Source organism: Megalobrama amblycephala, linkage group LG14 (genome assembly GCF_018812025.1).
Source record: "Megalobrama amblycephala isolate DHTTF-2021 linkage group LG14, ASM1881202v1, whole genome shotgun sequence".
Lineage (NCBI taxonomy): Eukaryota > Metazoa > Chordata > Actinopteri > Cypriniformes > Xenocyprididae > Megalobrama > Megalobrama amblycephala.
The window spans coordinates 37805510-37827232 of NC_063057.1; the positions used below are offsets into that span (position 1 = coordinate 37805510).

Below are 21723 nucleotides of genomic sequence, written 5' to 3' on the forward strand. Positions count from 1 at the left end.
TTCAAAGTATACTACAATTGATAGTGTGCGTGAATGCAGTGCAGTTTGTCTAGTTACAATGTTATTTTTCTCCTGAAGTTATGAGCGATAAAAATGTCTTTGATTTCTTTGAAACTAAAGTTGCATGCTATCTCATAATGACCTCACACAAGCGCACTCTGACATTGCATTCTAAATATATAGACATTATTATGGAGCTTCCACTGTTCAGAGAAGGCTTTCCACTAGATTGTGGAGTGTTTTATTGGGAATGTTTGCCCATTCATCCAGAGCATTTGTGCAGGAATAATTCATCCACAGATAAAAAATCATGAGTTAAATCTTGACTCTTAGGGAATGTTGTGGACTGCTGCTGGTGGTTTTCTGGCTGCTGCTGTGTAGACATTCAGGAAGGTACTGTAAACTATATCTGCTAAAACTCCAGTCTGTGTTTAATATTTAAATGTCCAAAGATGGTGTTTAACACTGTCCTTTACCTGTATAAGACTTGTATGATCTGGTTTCTGTAGTGACTCTTGTCATTCATATCTGTGTTGTGTCCTGTAGGAGTTCTGTCGGCTCCGTGAGGATCTGCACTGCTGTGGGAATCACTGTTTTCCTTCATCACAAGGATCTATTACTACATGAACACAGAGCTGAGGAAACACTGGCCTGAACACTGTACAACTGCTCTCTGATCAGCCAGCACATGGCATGAACTAAAACACAAAGATCCTCACTTATCCAGCATTCCAGACATGTGGTTTTCTTCATTGCATTGCTATGTTATGTTATAGATTATATATTCTAACAGAAAAATGGCACCATAAATTTGCATAATGACACTGACTAAACCTATATGACTTTCTTCCTCTGTGAAACACAAAATATGTTTAGCACAATATTAAAGGTGGATGTGATGCACATTACAATTTATACTGTATGTTTACATTAAATATTTACTTGGAAATTAAGTTTTCTAGAACATCTAAATTGGATGCATATCTATAAATGTATGCAAGTACATTCTTACAATAAAAGGTTTAGTGGAGTTCTATTTAGAATTCTAGGGTTCTCGACACAATTTTAAAGAACGATTTATGTCAAAAAGGTTAAGTTGAAGTACTAAATTAACTAAAACTAAATAAACTAAAACTTACAAAATATAAAAACAACATTACCAGAGCTGGATTTCATGATAACTTTGTCTCTTAGCATGCTACAAAGACTCTAAAGGACAGGTAGACCTTAACTTAAGATATACCATTAGGCGAGTTCCCCGGACTATCCCTTAGGATGTTGCTTAAGGTATATCTCATTAAAGGATTAGTTCACTTTCAAATTAAAATTTCCTGATAATTTACTCACCCCCATGTCATCCAAGATGTTCATGTATTTTCAAGTTTGTGAATATTTTGAATAAAAAATGAAAAAAAAAAAAAAACAACGATATAAACGCGATACCTACATGTCTGTCGGCTGCATGATGCGTCTCCAAGGAATTAAAACTTTGTTCTAAAATAACGGTCGCCTTAATCTCAGGCTGATGGGGGCTCCGCGCCCCCAGAATATAAATAAATTACAGTATAGATTTAGTTTGCAATTTGGATTACTTTTATAACATCCTGATAAATGCAATTTCTACTTCTGAAGTGCTTCTTTTTATAAAGAAAACTGATTTCTCACATAACGCAGTTAAGCAGTCCATGTATAGAGTGAATTATTGCTTCTCGAGCCATCGATTTCAACCAATTCAGCACCGCCACCATGGACAGCACCTGGTAATGTTGTAATCCTGATTGAACACTGGGTGTATTACAGCTTCAGAATTATATTCGTATTGACTGTCAATGTGATAAGGTATAGCTAAGAGTGGTCCAGACCAGCCTTATGAAAGTATGACTTATTCTTAACTAATTAAAAAAAAAAAAAATTAGAGACAATATTTATTATTTAAGAACCATAATGACTTTGCAATACTCTTTATAACAGAAATGAACTCACTCATCTTCAGCATCAGTTCTGTCATCAGTGTAAAAGTCCAACAGGATGAACTAATGCAGGTAAAAACAATCAAACTGTTGCTGTCATTTATTTAGGGGAAAAGCACTCAACAAGGTTCGCACCATTAACATTTGCAACAAATTTAAAAATACAATTTATGATGTGAAAAAATAAATAAATACTGGCTCATCTCTATATACAAAGTACAGATCCCTTTGATTTCACTGTATTATAAAAAGTCTGTCACAACTCAAAACTTTTGCTCTAGTCTAAAAAAAGAGCATTTACTGAAAGTAAACGTCTACAATGGCTCATTTTTGGATTTCTGACATCGGAAACCTGATGTAATAACACACAAGTGCCCATATTTCCATATCATAATAACCAAGTCGATTCAGTGTTCAGAAACATAGTCTGCAAGTTAATGAGTAATATATTCAAAGAGCAGAAGAATTGTTGAGAAGAGCAGGAAAACCCAAACCATGAGACATATTTATGCTGTCTGTGCCAGTAACTTATCAAGAAAACAACTCAAGTACATAAATAAAATATAAAACTATTTACACAAATATATACAGGTTTTACAAAGCACCAAAGAGAGTCATAAGGCTGTATTTGTGGTTCCTCTGAACAAGAGTGCTGTGTTTCAGCATCTGATAGTGTTCATTCATACTGTATATCCAAGAGAACATACTGCTTATCTGAAGATGTTGTAATTTGTCTACTGAATCAGGCTGCGTCTCCTCCATCTCTATCTCTCCCAGCCTCCTGTTCTTCAGTCTGTAACATCGGTCTCAACTCAAATGATTGTGCTGCAGTCTGGTTCTGGTTTGATGGGTTATGTGGAGTTTCATCAGGGTTGGCCTTGTTCTGTGTTCAAGAGAAGACACATGAGTTAAACAATATCCACATGATACTGCTATAGTTAATCCATTTTATTAAGAAGAAAGTTGTTTGTAGATGAAATTACATATGGCTGACTGTGACACTTTTAATCTGGCATGTCTGACCAGTTCATACTGCAAAAATGATGTTCTTCCTCAGTATTTTTGTCTTATTTTCCAGTACAAATATCTAAACATTCTTAAATTAAGATACATTTACTTGAGAAGCAGAATTACTTAAGATAACAAGTGCTGATTTCTGAATAACTGACAAAATTAAGTGATTCCACCTAAAAGAGAAAATAACTTTGTTGTCCCTCTGAATTAAGTTTATTTTTCTGACCCCATTGACAGATATTTATTCTTATTTTAAGCACACTCACTTAAAATATTGTTTTAGACTCAGTTAATTTTGATCTGTTTTTCAGAAAACAAGCATTCTTAAGTCGTTTTTCTTCTCAAGTAAATGTATCTTGATTTAAGAATGTTTAGATATGTGTAAAGGAAAACAAGACAAAAACTGATTTTGTCCATTGTTTATCTATTGCTTATAAACTAAAAGCTGCTTGTCTGAAGAACCTAGAAGTGCAGATGCACTTTTATAATGCAGGTTAGTGACAAACCTTAAATAAATACATCGTTAAACGAGACATTCACCTGAGAAGAGTGATTCTGCTGCGATCTGCTCGCTGGATTCTGTGTTTGGGAAAAGTCACATTAAAACATGAAGTAAAGTGTCCTTTAATTTCAGGTAATTTGTAAATCTCATAGCAATCAATATCAAATATATATCTGTATATTTCTAACCTGAAAATGCTGCTGAACTTTCTTAATGACTGAAAAAAAGGGGGAAATATATTTAGTGAATCACTGTGAAGTTGATCATTCTCAGCTAAAGCACCACTGCTATACACACACCAGACTGTATAATGGCTGATTTGTGGATTTACAGTAGAAAAGAAAGAGCTATTAATTCACCTACACCTTCAAAAATGACATTTTTTAAGCTGAAGAATGTTGCACCAAACAGAATTGCAAAAATAATGACCATTTTCAAACAGGTTTCTCAAACTGTATTTGTTTGTACAGAAAAAAAAACTTGTGTGTGTTGTCTGTTTTTTTTCTTAGACAAGCTCCTGTATTTTGTGGGTTTGTTTCATGTTTATATTTTCATGTCTTTTATTATGTAATTCTCTTGAAAATGGCAGGTCATTCCACCAGCAGGGAACAGACAAGGTGAAGGTCAGTGAGTAATTTTGTGCACCACAAGACACCGTTCACTTGCAGAACGCAAGCTTCGGGAGGGCACATACTGTAGGTCATACTGTAAGTAATGCATCATTAGTTTCTCTGTATAAATAACCCTCATGTTGTTCCCTGTCTAGCTTTAATGTTCCCTGTTACCACTGCTGGTAAGTTTGCTCAAGTTCACGTTTGTTTCTAGTGTATGGTTCAAGTCAAGTCTTTCTTGATTTTGTATTGTTTTCACGTTCACATTTATAAACTGCACTTGGGTTTAGCTTCAAACTTGCCTTCAGTGGACTTGTGACAATAATTACTATTGGTTGATTTTTGTCTCTTGTTCTGCTTTGTTTTTCTTCTTTGTAATATTGTTCTAAAACGTAGACCCAGTGTCTTTAAACACCTGATTTACAGCAAATCAAGAAACACAAAACAGAAACTAAAGATCAGCCCATTATATTCTGATGTTGTTTACACTAGTGGTTAATACAAATGCATCTAGTTCATACTCACAATGTTCAAAAATTATTAACAGCAGCACTGAAGAGACAAACATGCATTCAGAGGAAAAGACAACTTTCCTAAGATCCTTCATCGCACGCTCACCATTTCCTGTGAAATTAAAATGTTATAGTAAATACAAAGTTTGATTACTCAAAAATCTCTATTTGTAAAGTGTGCTTGTTCTGATAACTGTGCTCTCGATTCTAGCAAAGCACACTGAGAAACCAAACTCAAATCACATTAAAGGACTAGTTCACTTTCAAATGAAAATTAGCCCAAGCTTTACTCTCCCTCAAGCCATCTTAGGTGTATATGACTTTCTTCTTTCTGACGAATACAATCTGAGATATATTAATAAATATCCTGATGCATTCAAGCTTCAATGAGTATGGGTTCAATGAGTACGAGCTGAAGAAAGTGCCTCCATCCACATCCATCATAAACGGCGGGTTAATAAAGTCCTTCTGAAGCGAAGTGATTCGTTTGTGTAAGAAAAATATCCATATTTAAACAAGTTATGAAGTAAAATATCTAGCTTCCGCCAGACTGCCTTCCGTATTTTAGTTACGGAAAAATGGAAAAACCGTTGTGTCAGTTACACTTTTTCCGTAAGTTGAATAGGGAAGGCTTGAGGATGTAGCATAAGCTGAACTGCAAGAGTTTTACACTTTCTTCATAAGTTGAATACAGAAGGCAGTCTGGCAGAAAATAGATATATTACTTTATAACTTGTTAAATATGTATTTTTTTTTTTAACACAAACCCATAGCTTTACTTCAGTAGGCCTTTATTATGATTGATTTTAAGGCCATTAATTTATGAAGGATGGATGGAGACACTTTCTTCAGCTCATACTCGTGAACCCTGTTCACTGCCATTATAAAGCTCAGACGCATCAGGATATTTATTAATATTTCTCTGATTGTGTTCATGAGAAAGAAGAAAGTCATACATACTTGAGGGTGGACTAAATCTTGGGCTAATTTTCATTTGAAAGTGAACTAGTCCTTTAACATGCTGTGATGTCAGACATTTAAAGATCACACATTTAAATGATGCATCCCTTAATAATGCATTGTTTATACTTTCGTTATTGTAGATTGATCTTTTGATTCACATTACAGTTTTGCTGCTTCCTTTCAGTTTACAATATGATGTTAAATGGTTATGAAACTCACTAATTTTCATGATCAGCTCGGTCATCAATGCAAAAGAGTTGACTAGAACAACAACAACTGATCCAACAAGGTACACAGCCTTTCTAAAAGGAAGATCTGTAAGGCAGATGAAACTTTGTTAAACAAATAAAACATATATATAGTAAATATAAAGTAAAACTTTCTTTTGCAATCTAATCTCAAACTGTGGATGCTTGTTTCCACCAAGGAATTAAAAAAAAGAAAGAAAAAAAAAAGTTAATTGCAACTTTTTATCTCACAAATTTGACATTAGGCCTATGTCTTGCAAGTCTAAGTTTATATCTTGCAATTCTGAGTCAATATCTAAACTCGGTTTTGCAAGACAATAAAGTCAGAAATGTGAGATAAAAGTCACAATTACCTTTTTTATTCTGTAGTGAAGGTTTTTTTTTTAAAACCAAGCTATTATAAATAATAAAACAGAATGCACATTTTTACTGAAGCATATTTTTAATAATTGACTTGAGTTATTTCATATTTTTAACTGACTTGTATTAATCGTACTTAGTTTTTTACATTTGAATCAGAAGCAAGATCTGCATGGGAATTGCAGAATTTTTTTTTTTTTTTTTTTGCAGGGAACTTGCAGGATCAATTTAGCATTGAAGAAAAGCTTACATGACTCAGACTCTTAAATCTCCTTTTCAGAGAAGAAAAACATCATACAGAAAATTATTCAAATCAATACTGTACCCAGGTCACCAAATGAGTGCTTCAGGACCACAATTCCCCAGAGACCTTGAAGAAATGCAGCTACGCACACCCATCCTTCACAATCTACAATTGGAAAAAACCATTAAGACTTTATAGTATCAACTTTAATTGGACATTTTTATGTAATTGTAGCCATTATTGTACCTTTTTCTTTTTTCAGTGCTATCAGGTACGAATAGACCATTATTGCATTCACTACTATCATGAAAATTAACCACGCTGCTCTCCTGACTGAGCGTAAACCTGAAAATGATTGAAACGAGAGAAAGCTTATTACATTTTAAAAATGGCAGAAAAAAAGATGATTTAGGATCATCTCACAACTGACGACAATTACTCCTGAAGATATAACAATTGATTGTACCCTTATTCAACAGTAAGTCATTTAAAACCATCAAAGATAGTGGTGTTCGTCATAGATTAAAGGCACAATATGTAAGATTTTTGGAATAAAATATTAAAAAAACACTACACAGTGTTATATATTTTGATGACTTGTGTACTTATATTATCCCAAATGTTTCCAAGAATGTTTAAATCCAGAGAAATAAGTCATTATTACATAGGACATGGGCTGTGTCCGTGCGTCGCCTATCAATCACATCATACCCTCGTTTTATTTTGTAGAAACCATGGAAACACCAAAGAGGCTTTAATATATTATATGTGTTATTAGACAAGGGAACAACTGTTTGGATACACTCATTGACAGAAAACTAATCATTGTTATCAATCATTCTTATTGTTTAAAACTAATTTTCTTGATTTACCGTGAATACCGCTAATATCGATCTAGCTTACTGCAGTGTGTAATAAGAGTTTAGATACTCAAATGTTTAGATACTCAAATTAGATACTCAAATGTATCTAATATGATAAACAGTGCTGCTTTACCCCATCCACGCATGACCAGAAGCAGTGGAAGCGCGACTGCGGCATAATAAAAGCTCCACTGCTCGCGAGGCATGTGTCGCACTAGTCTCTCATTATCAATCGCTCCAGCGGCCTCATTTTAGCTCCAACAGCACTCAACCCTGCTCTGCTTCATACCACAGTAATGCTGATAATCTCATCCATGAACATGATTTCTGACCGAGTCCCGTCAGATTATTTTCCACTAGCTGTGAAGTGAAGATGACATCTCCCAAGAATCTGCGCTCAATCACGGCGTCATCAAGCTACGCCTTTGTTGTGAATAGGCGACCTCTAGCGGCGAAAAAAACTACATAGTGTGCCTTTAAGATGTCTTTGACTTATGATCAGTTGTTTATGCATTAAATACTTACACTGCAGTTTTTCCACACATGCATCCTTCCAGTCATATCTGGTCAACGTTAAGAACAGTGGAAAAACTCCAATAACAAAAAGTGCTGCATGTGGAGAAAAAACACTGGGCTTTAGAAACAAACAGACAACACAATGAAACTATTCTTTAGTAGTGAGATGCTTAGCCATCATTAAAACTAAATTCAGCTGTTTTAACTTTTAGTAATTTTTCCTGATTTTGTTTATTTTATAGCAATAAACATGGGTTACAGATCAATAAATTAAGCTATCATTTAGTAGGCTAGTTTAGGCTGAAGTGTAGGTTTATTGTGATTGATAAACCAATATTTTCCATAAATAAAGGAAAAACATTTCTTCATTGACAGTGTTGTCCTATAAAAACTAACAAATGTTGAATGGCTTTAAAAATGTAAGAAAATGGAATGAGATTATAAGGGTAAATGAGCATTTACATATTAATTGTAACATATTTAGATAAAAGTTTATCGTTGCAGGATGATGATGCATTTACATTTATGCATTTGAAGATGCTTTTATCCAAATCTACTTATAATGCTTTCAATACAGATTTAAATTTGATCAGATGCATCTACCAAAGTGGTAATGTATATTAAAACAAAATGCCCCAGGAAACCTTGGTTTCTAGTGAATTTACAATAGGTTGTTAGGCATGACATGGAGTGGAGTAAAATAAAAGAGTAATCCAGCAAATGCGAAGGCAACGTAACAGTGTGCACAAACACAACAAACAGCAGACAATGAGTGAAGAGAACTGAAGGCATAATATACACAGAAACTATTGATCAAACAAGGAACAGGTGTGTGTAATCAATGAAACAAAGAGTAAACATAACAATGGACGGAAACAGAAAGGAAGCACAGGAAATAACGGTAACAAACTAAAAGTCCTTGGAAATTAAACAGAAAGTACAACAGATCGTGACAAGCCTTTCTGTGCCCATTCTGGTACTCAGACTCTAATTTTATCCCTCCAAAATAAAAACAATATTATTTTAAAAAAATATTAATGTATCCACAAATCCTCACTGACAAAGAAATAAAAACTTATTATTAACTTTAAAAAATTAATGTAATATAATGTCACCGATCAATATTTTCAGCAAAAAAACTTGGATCAATTAACCCCAAAAGTGTTTCAGTTGGCTACGGGTATGTTTATACAACAATGATGTACTAAAAACAAAAGTTTTTCCTTCCTACAGATGACAACATCATCAAAACGATCCACGGATTCATGAAAATGACTAATAACACTGTATTAAGAACTTTAAGAGCTGCTGTGCAGCCAAATAATGTTCCAGTTATCAATGTAAAGCTGCTTTGATACAATCTGCATTGTAAAAACCGTTATAATATAGGTATAATAGTATAATATAGATGATAATGGTATAATTTAAATTGCACTTTGAAACTTGTTTTCAAAAGTTTGTGATTTCAGGCCAAAAGGCCTAGAAAGTTTTCAGTTTTAAAAAGGTGTCATGTAAACAGCCCCTTAAATGTCACAAATGTTGATATTCAAATGAAATAACAAATCTAAGAAGAAAATACCATTCATTCAATGTGTTAAGATGAGATTTTATAAAACGTCCTACCTCTGCGGGCAGCTCCAAAAGCGTAGAAGAGGAAGATGACTTGTAATGGAGGCAGAACATCATGGCCAATATCAGACACGAGGTCTAATACAGCACGCATGCGGCCATCTTTATTTCTAATCAGTTCAGCCAATACTGCATCAAACAAATATAGAATTAACAATATGTTTCATTCAAAACGATCATGACCAATTTCTAAAAGAGCAATAAATAATACAACAGGGACAAAAATACTAGACTGAAACAGTATAATTTGACCTAGAATAAAAATATCCAAACAATGACACAGAAATGAAGTAACCTGCTGAAATAAGTTGTAAAATAGTACTGTATGAACTTTTTTTTAAAGTGTATTAATGATTTACATGTTTTTCTCCAACAAATAGTTTAATCCAATTGTACTCAATGAGTAAGTTCTGCAGTTTTGGTACAAAAGTTAATAAGTTAATAGCATTAAATTAATTAATGCATTAATGCATGAGTCATAAAATAAAAAGCAGAATCAAATGGATAAATATCATTTATAATCTCTTAATCAGTCTGAGATTACACTGCTGAGCTAACAAAAAAAAAAAAAAAAACAGTTTATATCCTTTACTCATCACTGATGTAGAATGATACAGAAATACTTACAGAAAACAATGTTCGTGATGCATATCAGAATCATTATTGCAAAGAGGATTGTTATCAGGACTCTGTCAGATTGTTCATAACTCAGACTCTTTTCCCAAAAGGATTTAAAAAGGACTAGGACATAGAAAGAGATAAACAACCATAATTACATAAATGTTGTTGACTGAGCTTAATGTGCAGAAACTGTTTCAAGTTTCATTGGGTATTAAAATTTCACCATGATATTATGTGCAGTGGAATATTCAAATTCGCTAACCTGTATAAACAACGTTTGTAAAGAGGGAATATTGTAAATGAACAATGCAGTGCATAGCCGTTTTGCGATTGCCTGCAAAACAGAAAAAGTTTCAAATCAAAAACAAAATCTGTAATCTAAATAAAACAAACAAAAATACTTTACACAGAAATTAACACTTTCTGAAACATTGATTTTATATTCCTTTGTCCATTTACTGACAAAGAGCTGCTCTGCAAATTCTGAAAACCATCAAACCAGCTTATTTGAGCATCTCTCTGAAAAACTAATAATCAAAAACAAACAAACAAACAAACCTGGGAAATGTTCTGAATGTGGAGACGCCCATAACAGCAGAAGGGGCCTCAGAATATAATGAGCACAGCAAGCAACAGTCTCACTCAGAAACCCTAGAAAACAAAAGAAACAGGAGATACAACAATAGACTAACAGTGACGACATTCCAAGGTTGTTTTATTCTGTTCTACAAAACTATGAATTATGGGAGCTTGTTTCCACCACGGAATCAAAAATTAAAAAGGTAATTGTGGCTTTTTATGTCACAATTCAGACTTTTTCCTCACAATTGGGAGTTTACATCTCACAATTATGACTTTTTTCCCCTCAAAATTGTGAGATATAAACTCACAATAAAGTCGCAATTGTGAGATTAATAATAATAATAATAATAAATATAGCTGCAAGGGTTAAGCTGAATAAGGGCAGAAAAGGATGTATTTGTGGATATCTGTGATCATGAGGTTAGGACAAAGCTATTTAACTTACATCAGTAAAAGCACTTATAATAACATGGTTTATCACTTCCGAGCAATAGATTGCGCTATGACGAAACTCTCAAGTCATGCCTGTGATGACGTACCAAGTTTCATTTCATTACACAAAACTTTTGCAAAGATACAGACACATTTCCATTTTGGCGAGCTCACAGGAAAATTTTTCTATCAAAATCTTTTAGCCATGAGTGTCTGTAGATGCTACATACCAAATTTCATACAAATCAGACAAACTTTGTAGTATAGGAGTTCGGAAAATTAGGTTTTGAATAAAATTCAATATGGCGGACAGTATATCGTAAATTTGGTATCGCAGGACTCGGCATAAGCCAACAAATATACTGAAGTAAGTTAAATGACAATTTGTTGAATTTTTCATATAAGCATTTTCATAAATTTCTTTATACCTCTTGACCACTAGGGGGCACTGACCTAAAACTTTACAGGTCCTCTCAGAACATGGCCTCGATGAATCATACCGAGTTTCAAAATGATACATTAATGCGTTCGTAAAAAACAGCATTTCATGACAACATTCAAAATGGCCGACCAAAGAAAATTGGATATCGTTCAACTCAGCATACCTCAAGGAATTTAAGAAGACCATCCTCATGATTTAAGGAACAAGGCATTCAAAAGTTATAAGCAAAAATAGCCATTTTTCCTATCTCGGCACCAGTAGGTGGCGCTGTGACGATACTATGCATGTACCCCCAAATCATGCCTGTAATTACATATACCAGGGGGTTCCCAAACACATTCCTGGAGCCTCCCCAGCACTGCACATTTTGCATGTCTCTTTTGTCTGTCACACGCATTTCAGGTCTTGGAGTCTGGACTAATGAGCTGAGGATCTGAATCAGGTGCTTGATTAAGGAGACATGGAAAACATGCAGTGTTGGAGAGGCTCCATGAATGTGTTTGGGAACCCCTGACATATACCAGGTTTGGTGTCAATACACTAAATCATTAAGAAGATACAGTATCAGTATCAAATCCATTTTTGCATGCTCGCCATCAAATTCATTGATGCGCTTTACAAGAATTGGCTGATCAAAAATCACCAAATTACGTGCAATGTGGAATACTCACCTTCAATAACACCCCAGAACCAGAAGGCAAAAAACATAAAAAGGTTTGGTACAAAGACTACAGAGATCTGAAGAAACAGGCCTGTATCAAAAGAGAAGTATAGTTCAGTCAGAAATGCTTTAGATAATTCTGTTGCATATTTTAGTGCAATTCAGATTTTTTTTACTTGCATATAAAGCCATAATCCTATTAACAAATAAACAAATAAGAATAAATTGTGTAAACTTACTTGTCTTTTGTGATATGTGGAATTTTTTACACCATAGAAATGACAGCAGAAGTGCAGACATGAAAGCAGCAATACAAAGACTGAACACAATTATGTGTAAAAATGAGTAACCTGTGACACACAAATATTACATTACAAACACAAAATGACTGTGCAAAATTCTCTGAGAAACTGTAATGCTCTGTATTCATGTCCAGTTATTAATCTTTTCACATGTGAATTTGAACCTGATGACACCAAATTAAATGTAATTACTAACCCAAGTTAAAATATAAATAATGTGCGGCCTGAGATTAAACAGTTCCAGAACCTTCTCATTCTCTGTTCCTTGCTGGTGGAATGACCTTACTAAACATATCCGGTCAGCCAAATCACTGACGATATTCAAGAAACTCATCTCTACAATGAACACTTAACTGCATCCTGCTGACCTAAACAAAACAGCATTCTTTTTCTATGTTTTCACCATGTACTATTCTGGACAATGTTTGAAATGTTGTATTACTAGCACTTCTCGTGTTATTGCCTCCATAAGATGAATCGCTTTTTGCATTCCTTAAAAAACATGCTAAATTAAATGTAAATGTAACATAAGATGGAACACTCACAACACTATAGTAAGGTCATTTGTCAAAGCTAAAAATGTAGAATTTTATTATTTATTTCTGGTAAAAGAAATACATAAATAAAAATGAATGCCAAAAAATAATAAATCCACTAAGATTTGGAGCCAAATTACAGATGGGGGGCAATGACTTTAGAAAGCTGCAGCTTCTTTCAGAATCATTAATGGTCCAATTCTTTATATTAAACTCATATAGCATTTGAAAAACTAACATTATCTTGAATTGGACAAAAGTATATTTATAAATTAACATTAACCAAGAGGGACAAATGTGTGAAAAAGATATTTAAATTTGTGTTAATTAATTTAGAATGCAAAACATGTCACATGTGCAAATAGTAATGTATACAATCTTGTAACTGTTACCAATCATAAAAAACGTGATCTACCTATGATATGTAATTGTACGCATTTAATATTTTGGCATTCATCACTATATGTCAGTATTTCTTCAGGAAAAAAATAAAATCATTTAATCTGGGGAAGTCTTTGAAATTTGGTTGATTTTACACAAAATGATGAATTAATGGTAAAATGTAGCTTTTTTTTTAATTCAGGAAATGCTTATCAGATTATCCAATTCAATTGAGTGCATATGTCTTTATGCACATTATTTGAATTTATACACATCTCTGTGTTTTAATCTGTATTATTTATTTATTTATTTGCAATATCCCAAAAATTGCATAAAAATAGGTGGATGGAATCATGGCTATAAACATCCAGCAAGTAGATCACATGAAGCAAGCACATCAGAAATTAGCCTTATATGCTTGATTGAAATAAAATGGAGCATGCAATGAAATCTTCATTAAAGTAAATTTAATTTCACTAGATTAGCTCACCCAGTTGCTCTAGTCTTGCAGTTGCATTAGCTGAAAAATTTCCAGCATTCGCGTGACACATGTAAACTCCTTTATCCTCAGTTCTGACACTCTTCAGTCTGAGAGAGAAGTTTCCTTTAGGGATTTCATCGGTGAAGAACTCAACTCTGTCTCTGTATCGCTCATCTGCTGGTAGAGTTTTATTCTTCTCAAAAACCAGAATCAAGATGTTTCCATACATTTTCCTCCAGGAAACCTGTTGAATGTGTTCAGGTGGGATGTGAGAGTCCACAGAGCAGTTCAGAGTGACATCTTCACCCACAGACGCTGATACGAGATGATCTGATCCTGAAACATTCAAATGCTCTGGAAGAACAAACTAAATATCAAAACAGTGTAATTCATTCAAAAATATTAGTCAAAATGCAGAGATTTTCACTCACCAACTTCTTTAATTTGAACCAGGGTTTCATCAGACTCCTGCTCAGTGTAAACTTTACATCTGTAGAAACCCTTATCTCCAGCTCTCACGTTTTCCAGACGGAGGGAGAAGTTTCCAAGTTTAATTTTGTCAGTGAAGAAGTGAGCTCTATGATGATAATCCTGATACTGGGCATCTGGTCGACTCTCATAATCTTGGTACACATGCACTAGAGTATTCAAGTCTGTTCGTATCCAAATCACCTTCAGTCCTTTCAGAGGTAAGGCTTCATCAACATAACAGGGCAAAACCACTGAAGATCCCAGAGGAACAACCAGAGGACTAGACGGACCTTTTACTAAGAACCCTAAAAACAAAATAGAAAACAATCAGACAGAGAGAGAAGAAGAGGAAGTCCCCCTTCTTTTTTTACATTCCACAATCCATACTTACCATCAGAGATCATAAATACCCAGCCAGCAATGACATGTGGGGCCCAGATGAGGGCTTCATGGGCAGCAAATGTGGGCCCCATTATGGGCTTGCACCCGGGATCCACATTGGGGCAAGCCGTGGAAGCCCAGACGTACTAAAAGTGGGACCTGTAAGGGTACTGCATGGGTCTTAATTGGGCAATTCATGTCAGACCCATTTGGGCCCCACCTGCCCAAAGGGGTCCAAAGTGGGCTTTGCAACATGGCTACACAGATGGGCTTTAAATGGGATCTGTAAGAGTCTTATGTGGGTCCTAACTGGGCAATTTATGTCAGATCCATTTGGGGACCACCAGTCTGAAGGGGTTTAAAGTGGGCTTGCACCCGGGATCCACATGGGGGCCAGCCGTGGATGCCCAGATGGGTTTTAAGTGGGATCTGTAAGGGTCTTATGTGGGTCTTAACTGGGCAATTCATGACAGACCCATTTGGGGCCCACCAGTCTGATGGGGTTTAAAGTGGGCTTGCACCCGGGATCCACATGGGGGCCAGCCATGGATGCCCAGGTGGGTTTTAAGTGGGATCTGTAAGGGTCTTATGTGGGTCTTAACTGGGCAATTCATGTCAGACCCATTTGGGGCCCACCAGTCTGATGGGGTTTAAAGTGGGCTTGCACCCGGGATCCACATGGGGGCCAGCCGTGGATGCCCAGGTGGGTTTTAAGTGGGATCTGTAAGGGTCTTATGTGGGTCTTAACTGGGCAATTCATGTCAGACCCATTTGGGGCCCACCAGTCTGATGGGGTTTAAAGTGGGCTTGCACCCGGGATCCACATGGGGGCCAGCCGTGGATGCCCAGGTGGGTTTTAAGTGGGATCTGTAAGGGTCTTATGTGGGTCTTAACTGGGCAATTCATGTCAGACCCATTTAGGGCCCACCAGTCTGAAGAGGTTTAAAGTGGGCTTGCACCCGGGATCCACATGGGGGCCAGCCGTGGATGCCCAGGTGGGTTTTAAGTGGGATCTGTAAGGGTCTTATGTGGGTCTTAACTGGGCAATTCATGTCAGACCCATTTGGGCCCCACCTGCCTAAAGTGGGCTTGCACCAGGATTCAACCGTGAATGCCCATATGGGCTTAAAGTGGGCTCTGTAAGGATCTTATGTTGGTCCTAACTGGGCAATTCATGCAAGGTAAGCCCAACCATTCATTTAAGGAAACAATCTAAGAAAAATTAAAAATGAAGAATGAATGTAAGTACAAGATAAATACAAGACACTTGATGCTTTGAACTGCAAGAAATATATTAAATTGAACAACAAAAATTCTCTTAAAAAAAACAATGTCACAACATACAGTAAACTAAAAAATATATTTTAAAAAAAATCTCTGAAAAATAAAAAAAACCGTAAATAAATACCGGTACCTTACTGGTAAATAAAATAAAAAAAATATATTTTTTAAAAATGTCAGAAAACAAAACATCTCTCCAAAAAAATACATCAAAAACAGTCATGGCGTTTGTGTTGTTGACGTTCTTTTTTGTCTTAGGGCTCTTGCAGCCCTCTCCCCGCCACGGTCACGTGCGCCTGTAAACCATTTCCCCAGTGCCATTTCCACATCCTTTCGGTTCACGTTTGCAGTTATTGCATTACTCTTCAGTGCACCTAAAAACAAGGGAGCATAAGTCAATTTAGCAAGGTTCTTTTTTGCTCCAACTTGTAACTCTTCAAATCATTCATTCAAGTAACACATTTCCACATGTGGTAAGCTAAAATGTTACCCCTAGGGTGACATTTACCATGGAGTTTTATGCCAACATATAACCCTTTTTCCATTACATGTTGAAATACATTGCATCTAGGCGATACTACTGCGATGTGGACCAAAAGTCATATCCCGATATATTTAGGCTGAATATGGCCCAGCCAGCAGAGCCATGTGGGGCCCAAATGGGTTTGACCTGGGCTATCTAACTGGGACCCAGCCAGTTTTGCACCCAGTTTCCATGTAGGCCCCACATGGATTTCCCCAGATGAAATGAACACTGCTTAGTGTGCACACTACAGGCTGTTTAATGTAACACTTAATCAGTGTTGGAGGTAATGAGATAATTAAGTGATTGAATAATGATTTTGTATTAGTGAAGAATACAGAATTCAATGGCAATCTGGCCAGGACTTTTAAGGCAAGTTTCCTCGAGCTCAAGATTGGAAAGACCAAGGAACTGTGTTGTGGTACCAGAGGAACACTTACCACGACACAAACACAGCTTTTCCAGCCAATCAGCATTTATGGCCAACCTGTAGAACAGGTCAAATCTTTTAGATAACTCGGAACAGAAATAGACGGATCCCTCTCTTTCTCCGAACACACAGAATATGTGTACAAGAAGGCCCAGCAGCGCCTCCACCCGAGAAAGCTCAGGACTTTTAATGTCAGCAAGGACATTTTAACCACAGTCTACACATCACTGATAGAATCCACTCTCACATTTAACATATTTTCTTGGAACAATGCACTCACCACTAAATACAAAACAAACCTCACACAAATAATAACACAGGCTGGCAAAATAATTGGCTCCCCCTAAACCCCCCTATCAGATATTTACACTCACTCAGTACTTAGGAAAGCCACCACCATCACACAAGACCCCACCCACCCTCTTCACCAATCCTTTCAGTTACTGCCATCAGGTCGCCGTTACAAGGTCCCACTAGCCTGTAAAAATGTTTATAAGAAGTCCTTCATTCCCACAGCCATCACTAAGTTGAATATTCTGAAACCAGCACCTTAACTCCGACCTGTGTTCATTGTTGTTGTTGTCTGGTTATTGTTGTTTGTTACTGTGTACCACTGTGTGGCTATTGTAGTGAGTGTATTTGTTTTCTCTTTTTTTCAAATCTATATATTGTTGAGCCTGACGAAGACAAATTTCTGTCACTTGTGACAGACAATAAAGTTTTTCTTATCTTATCTCTCCAAGACCATGAATGTTGTTTTAAAAAGTTAACATTTTTGATTTTGACTGCCTTAGTCTTAAACTAATCTTATCGAGAGTCTATGGAGGGGCTCTTACTTCCGTTACTAAATGCCATCGGAACGTCACAATGACGTAGGTCCAAAATGGGTCTATAGACCTACATTTTATTCGCCATTGATTTAGGTAGGACCTGCACACAGTATAGGCCTACACAATGCTGCTAAAGTGTTGACGGGCCCCCCTAGAAACAATTAAAGTATCACTGGACTAGTTCAGTTCACTTACACATTTTTGAATTTTTTAAACACAGTGTATTGGAGAAAAGTTGTAGTATACTTCAAAGATAAGACTAACTGTTAAAGTGTGGATTTTGCAGAGAAGAATCCTGATTCTGTGGAGAACAATTCTTGAAGTTGATTTTTCAGCCATTAAGGCAAATTAATGTAATAATTCAAGTCATAAATTTGGCATATTTTGACAAGACACGAAAATGGGCACTACACTCATGCCAGTAGAATGAAACCTACCAAATTGGGCGAGTGGTTAGAGAGTTGCATGTGGAACAGACCAGTGGTTATAAGGCTGAAATTGTCCTTAATGTTATGTTAAAATGTTGATAATCTCCATCTAAATTGTGTTTTGACAAACTACTGTATCATTTAACTTTGGATAAATAAAAGAAAGGCCAAAGACAAGTTTCATTGAGCAATTAAAAAACTGAATCTACCATAGAAAACTTCAAAAAGACGCAGATCTTTGAAGCACAGCTTGCCCATCCGTCCGGTCACGTTGTACTGCCGTTGCAGTTCTGGCACCATCAGGAACTTCATCATCCTCCTAGTGGCATCTTCAAGTGAGGAACCCCCTATGTCTGCAACCATGGCAACCTTAAGAGTATACAGTAATAGAGCACAGTACATTTAAAGTCACAGGATCAGAAAACACCATATTAAGTCAGTAAATATCATAAAATATTCTCTGTCCCCATTACATAGCCAAACACCCCGCTTTAAACCTGGCATCCTTATTTTTGGCATGTCAATAATAATAATAATAATAATAATAATAAAAAAAGTGTTAAACCAATTATGTGCTTGATAGCATAAAATACCAGTTCCCTAAAACCTACAAGACTGGCATTGTGAATATGGCCTATAGACCGTAGTCTATAGGCCATATTCACAATGCCAGTCTTCCCTTTTCAGCATAGAGCTTCACAGCCAAACTGCCTCAAGGGGGTGATCTACTACAGAATGACCATGATTATGTCCATGGGGAAATGAAGACATTTTCCATCAAGCATAATTTTGTGTAGAAGTCCACCCTCAATATTTTTGACTGGAAGTTATTTTGGCACTCTCCAGTAGGGCTGTGCCAAAAAGTCGATAAAGATCTTGATACGACACGTGACAATTCGATTAAGATTCTTAAACTCTGGATAATCGACCATGAATAGCCTATATGACAAACACGCGGAGCAAAAATAACAGGTGGAACCAACAATCTCATTACCTCAATCACTACGTAGTTTATATTAGAGATTTTTCAGGTTCAACAGCAGACAAAAGTGGGTTGCTGAGTGAAAATATCACCGTGGGTCCTCAATCCTGCGTTCGGAAAAATGCCTATTATAACACGGGAGTCAATGGGCAAATCAGCATTGTTTTCCCCAATATGGTGTAGGGATGGGCGATATTATCGTTTGCGATAAATACCGTTGAAAATTCTCCTCACGATAAAAATTTGTCTACTCACGATAATTACGATAAGTCTAGTTGTTGACGTAGTTTTGTGCGATTCACTGTTCGTGCGGAGTTAAAACAAGCATGACAGAAGGCAGACGTGAGGCTTGTTGCCAGGAGCTACCTCCACAATTTGGAACTGGTTTGGTTAGCTATAGAAAATCAGATGCGGAGCAAACTACCATAATCACAAATGTTCAATGAATGAGCCGTATGTCATTCACGCTGTCATCACCCGGGTGTTGATAGCGTGCGAGTGCAGGTGAGACCTGAACATCTCACGCTGCTATCTGTGTTTAAACTAAACTCATTTAAACCTTGCCACTTTAAACATTCAACTGTAAGACGCAAAAGAGAACTCGCGCGCACTGTGAGGAGATTTGTGTGTACTCATCCGAAGCGCGTACACGGAGAGCTGCGTCACAGCTGTATTTTGTAAACTATCTGAAGACATAGTTGGTTGGGTTACTTTTTGATACAGTTAGGGCTGTTACGGTCGGCATGACAACCGCGCCACCGCGGTCGTTTGATATATATATATATAAAAAAAATCAATCGGAGGTCACGTTAACCGATTTTTTTTAGCAATGACGGAAAAAATATGCAGGCCTTCCGTCATTTTGACAGATTACTGAGGCTGATGTAGCTTGTAACTGTAATTCCCACCTCTGTCCAGTAGGTGGCGAGTGCGCTCCAGTAGCAGAGCGCGAGTTCAGTGTCCAGAGGCAAGCACTCAGTTTAGGTTTATTTTATAATAATAAAGTTATCATACTTATACTTACATAATTCAGTTTCTAATCCAGTTCGTTTTGTTTTAAATGGTTTGTTTTGTTATTTTTCTTGCTGACTATCAAGTTTATGGTCAACAAATTCTGAGGTATAAGTTAACTTAATGTTAAGTGAAATTGTTTGTGACACTGACTGAACTGATGATTTCGGTAAGCTACTGTGTCTTTCAACATTTTCATGTATTTCATGTATGTAAAGAGGAAAGGATGATCAAGCTGTTCAAGATGAAAACTGAGAAGTGACAGTCTTTGTTCAACTTTCTTTTCATAATATAAATAAATGCATAGCCAAGGCCTATTAACTTATCCTGCAAGTTCATGAATAAAAATGAAAATGTGGACGAAATCAAAAGCTATTGAATGTCTTATCATTAAAATATAAAAATTAAAATGACGGGTAATAATTGATTATGACAGATTTTTTACTGTCCGTCAAAATTATATATAATTATCGTCATTGGTATCGTTATCGCAATAAATAGCTGAAATTATCGTGATAATTTTTTTAGGCCATAATCGCCCATCCCTAATATGGTGCATGTGGCGGGGCGGGAGAAAGGCTGTTGGGGCGTATCCAATTTTGCCGACTGTAGCTATACAAGTATAATGGTCTTAATAACTTGTCTATTTAGCTAAGGACTGTTTTGCTGAAGACAATTACCATCAGATTTGAAATTAAGATCAGTCAATGCAGCAGTGAACTGATGTTCAAGTATACTTAAGTCTCTTCCGTATTGGGACTACATGTAGGTGAAAAATGTTAAGTTGTAGCAGACATGGTTGATTTGAAGCAACCTGGCATGGGTCTTGAACTCTGCAAAGTTTAGTGATTCATTATGCATGGGAAGGATTTTGTCAGAAGAAAGAAAAGAAAACACAGGAAAACAATAGGATCTGGCCCCCAAAAACTTACCACTGCAGACATGAATTCAGGGTCTGAGAGCTTCTCGTTCATGGCGATAACGTCCTCAACGTTGGCCAGGGGGAAAACAGCACCATCCGGTATCGCCATGACTGGCATGGAATCTTTTTTGAGCAGTGTGTTTAGCATCTGGCCATGCAGCTTCAGTGTGTCCTTCACTTCTTCTAGCAATGTCACTAGTGTGATGAACATTGCTCCATCAATTTTTTGGGGGGCTAAACTTTGGCCACGCAGTAACTGGGCTGCTCTGTGGCCAGGAGACGGGGTGGGGCTGCTGCCAAGTAGGCTCATGCTGAGGCCACTTGTGGGGGACCCACAGGGGTTTCTCGGGGTCAGACTCTGTCTTGCTGGGCTGACCCTGGTTACCTATACAATTTGGAAGCAGAAACTTTGACTTTAAGGAACATTTCAATACCTCTAAACGAAACAAAAAAACTAATACAAATACTGAAATGGCACATCTACAAGCTCATAATGCATTGTAACATAAGGCGTTGTGAACTTGCTCACCCTCCCAGAAACGTTGGGGCTGCGGGAACCCTGGGACCTGCTCCGCCACCCGGAAACGTGAGGGC

At 36.5% G+C, this 21723-nt stretch overlaps 2 protein-coding genes across 2 annotated transcripts; both read right to left on the reverse strand.

Annotated features, from left to right (window-relative positions):
* Positions 1–2055: 2055 nt before the first annotated feature.
* On the reverse strand, positions 2056–15039 carry LOC125244895. The gene is made up of 17 exons (XM_048155278.1): positions 14733–15039; positions 14302–14646; positions 13880–14224; positions 12410–12520; positions 12181–12261; positions 10612–10704; positions 10316–10387; positions 10060–10173; positions 9427–9561; positions 7813–7896; positions 6671–6769; positions 6506–6589; positions 5792–5887; positions 4623–4721; positions 3675–3703; positions 3525–3563; positions 2056–2853 (listed from the first exon to the last, which is right to left on the reverse strand). The coding sequence occupies exons 1-17, from the start codon at positions 14812–14814 to the stop codon at positions 2713–2715; spliced, it is 2049 nt and encodes a 682-aa protein (XP_048011235.1). The 5' UTR covers positions 14815–15039; the 3' UTR covers positions 2056–2712.
* A 655-nt stretch (positions 15040–15694) lies between these two features.
* Positions 15695–21717, reverse strand: LOC125244938. Its single transcript, XM_048155339.1, has 4 exons — positions 21659–21717; positions 21140–21514; positions 18424–18583; positions 15695–16377 (listed from the first exon to the last, which is right to left on the reverse strand). The coding sequence occupies exons 2-4, from the start codon at positions 21437–21439 to the stop codon at positions 16223–16225; spliced, it is 615 nt and encodes a 204-aa protein (XP_048011296.1). The 5' UTR covers positions 21440–21514; positions 21659–21717; the 3' UTR covers positions 15695–16222.
* Positions 21718–21723: the final 6 nt, after the last annotated feature.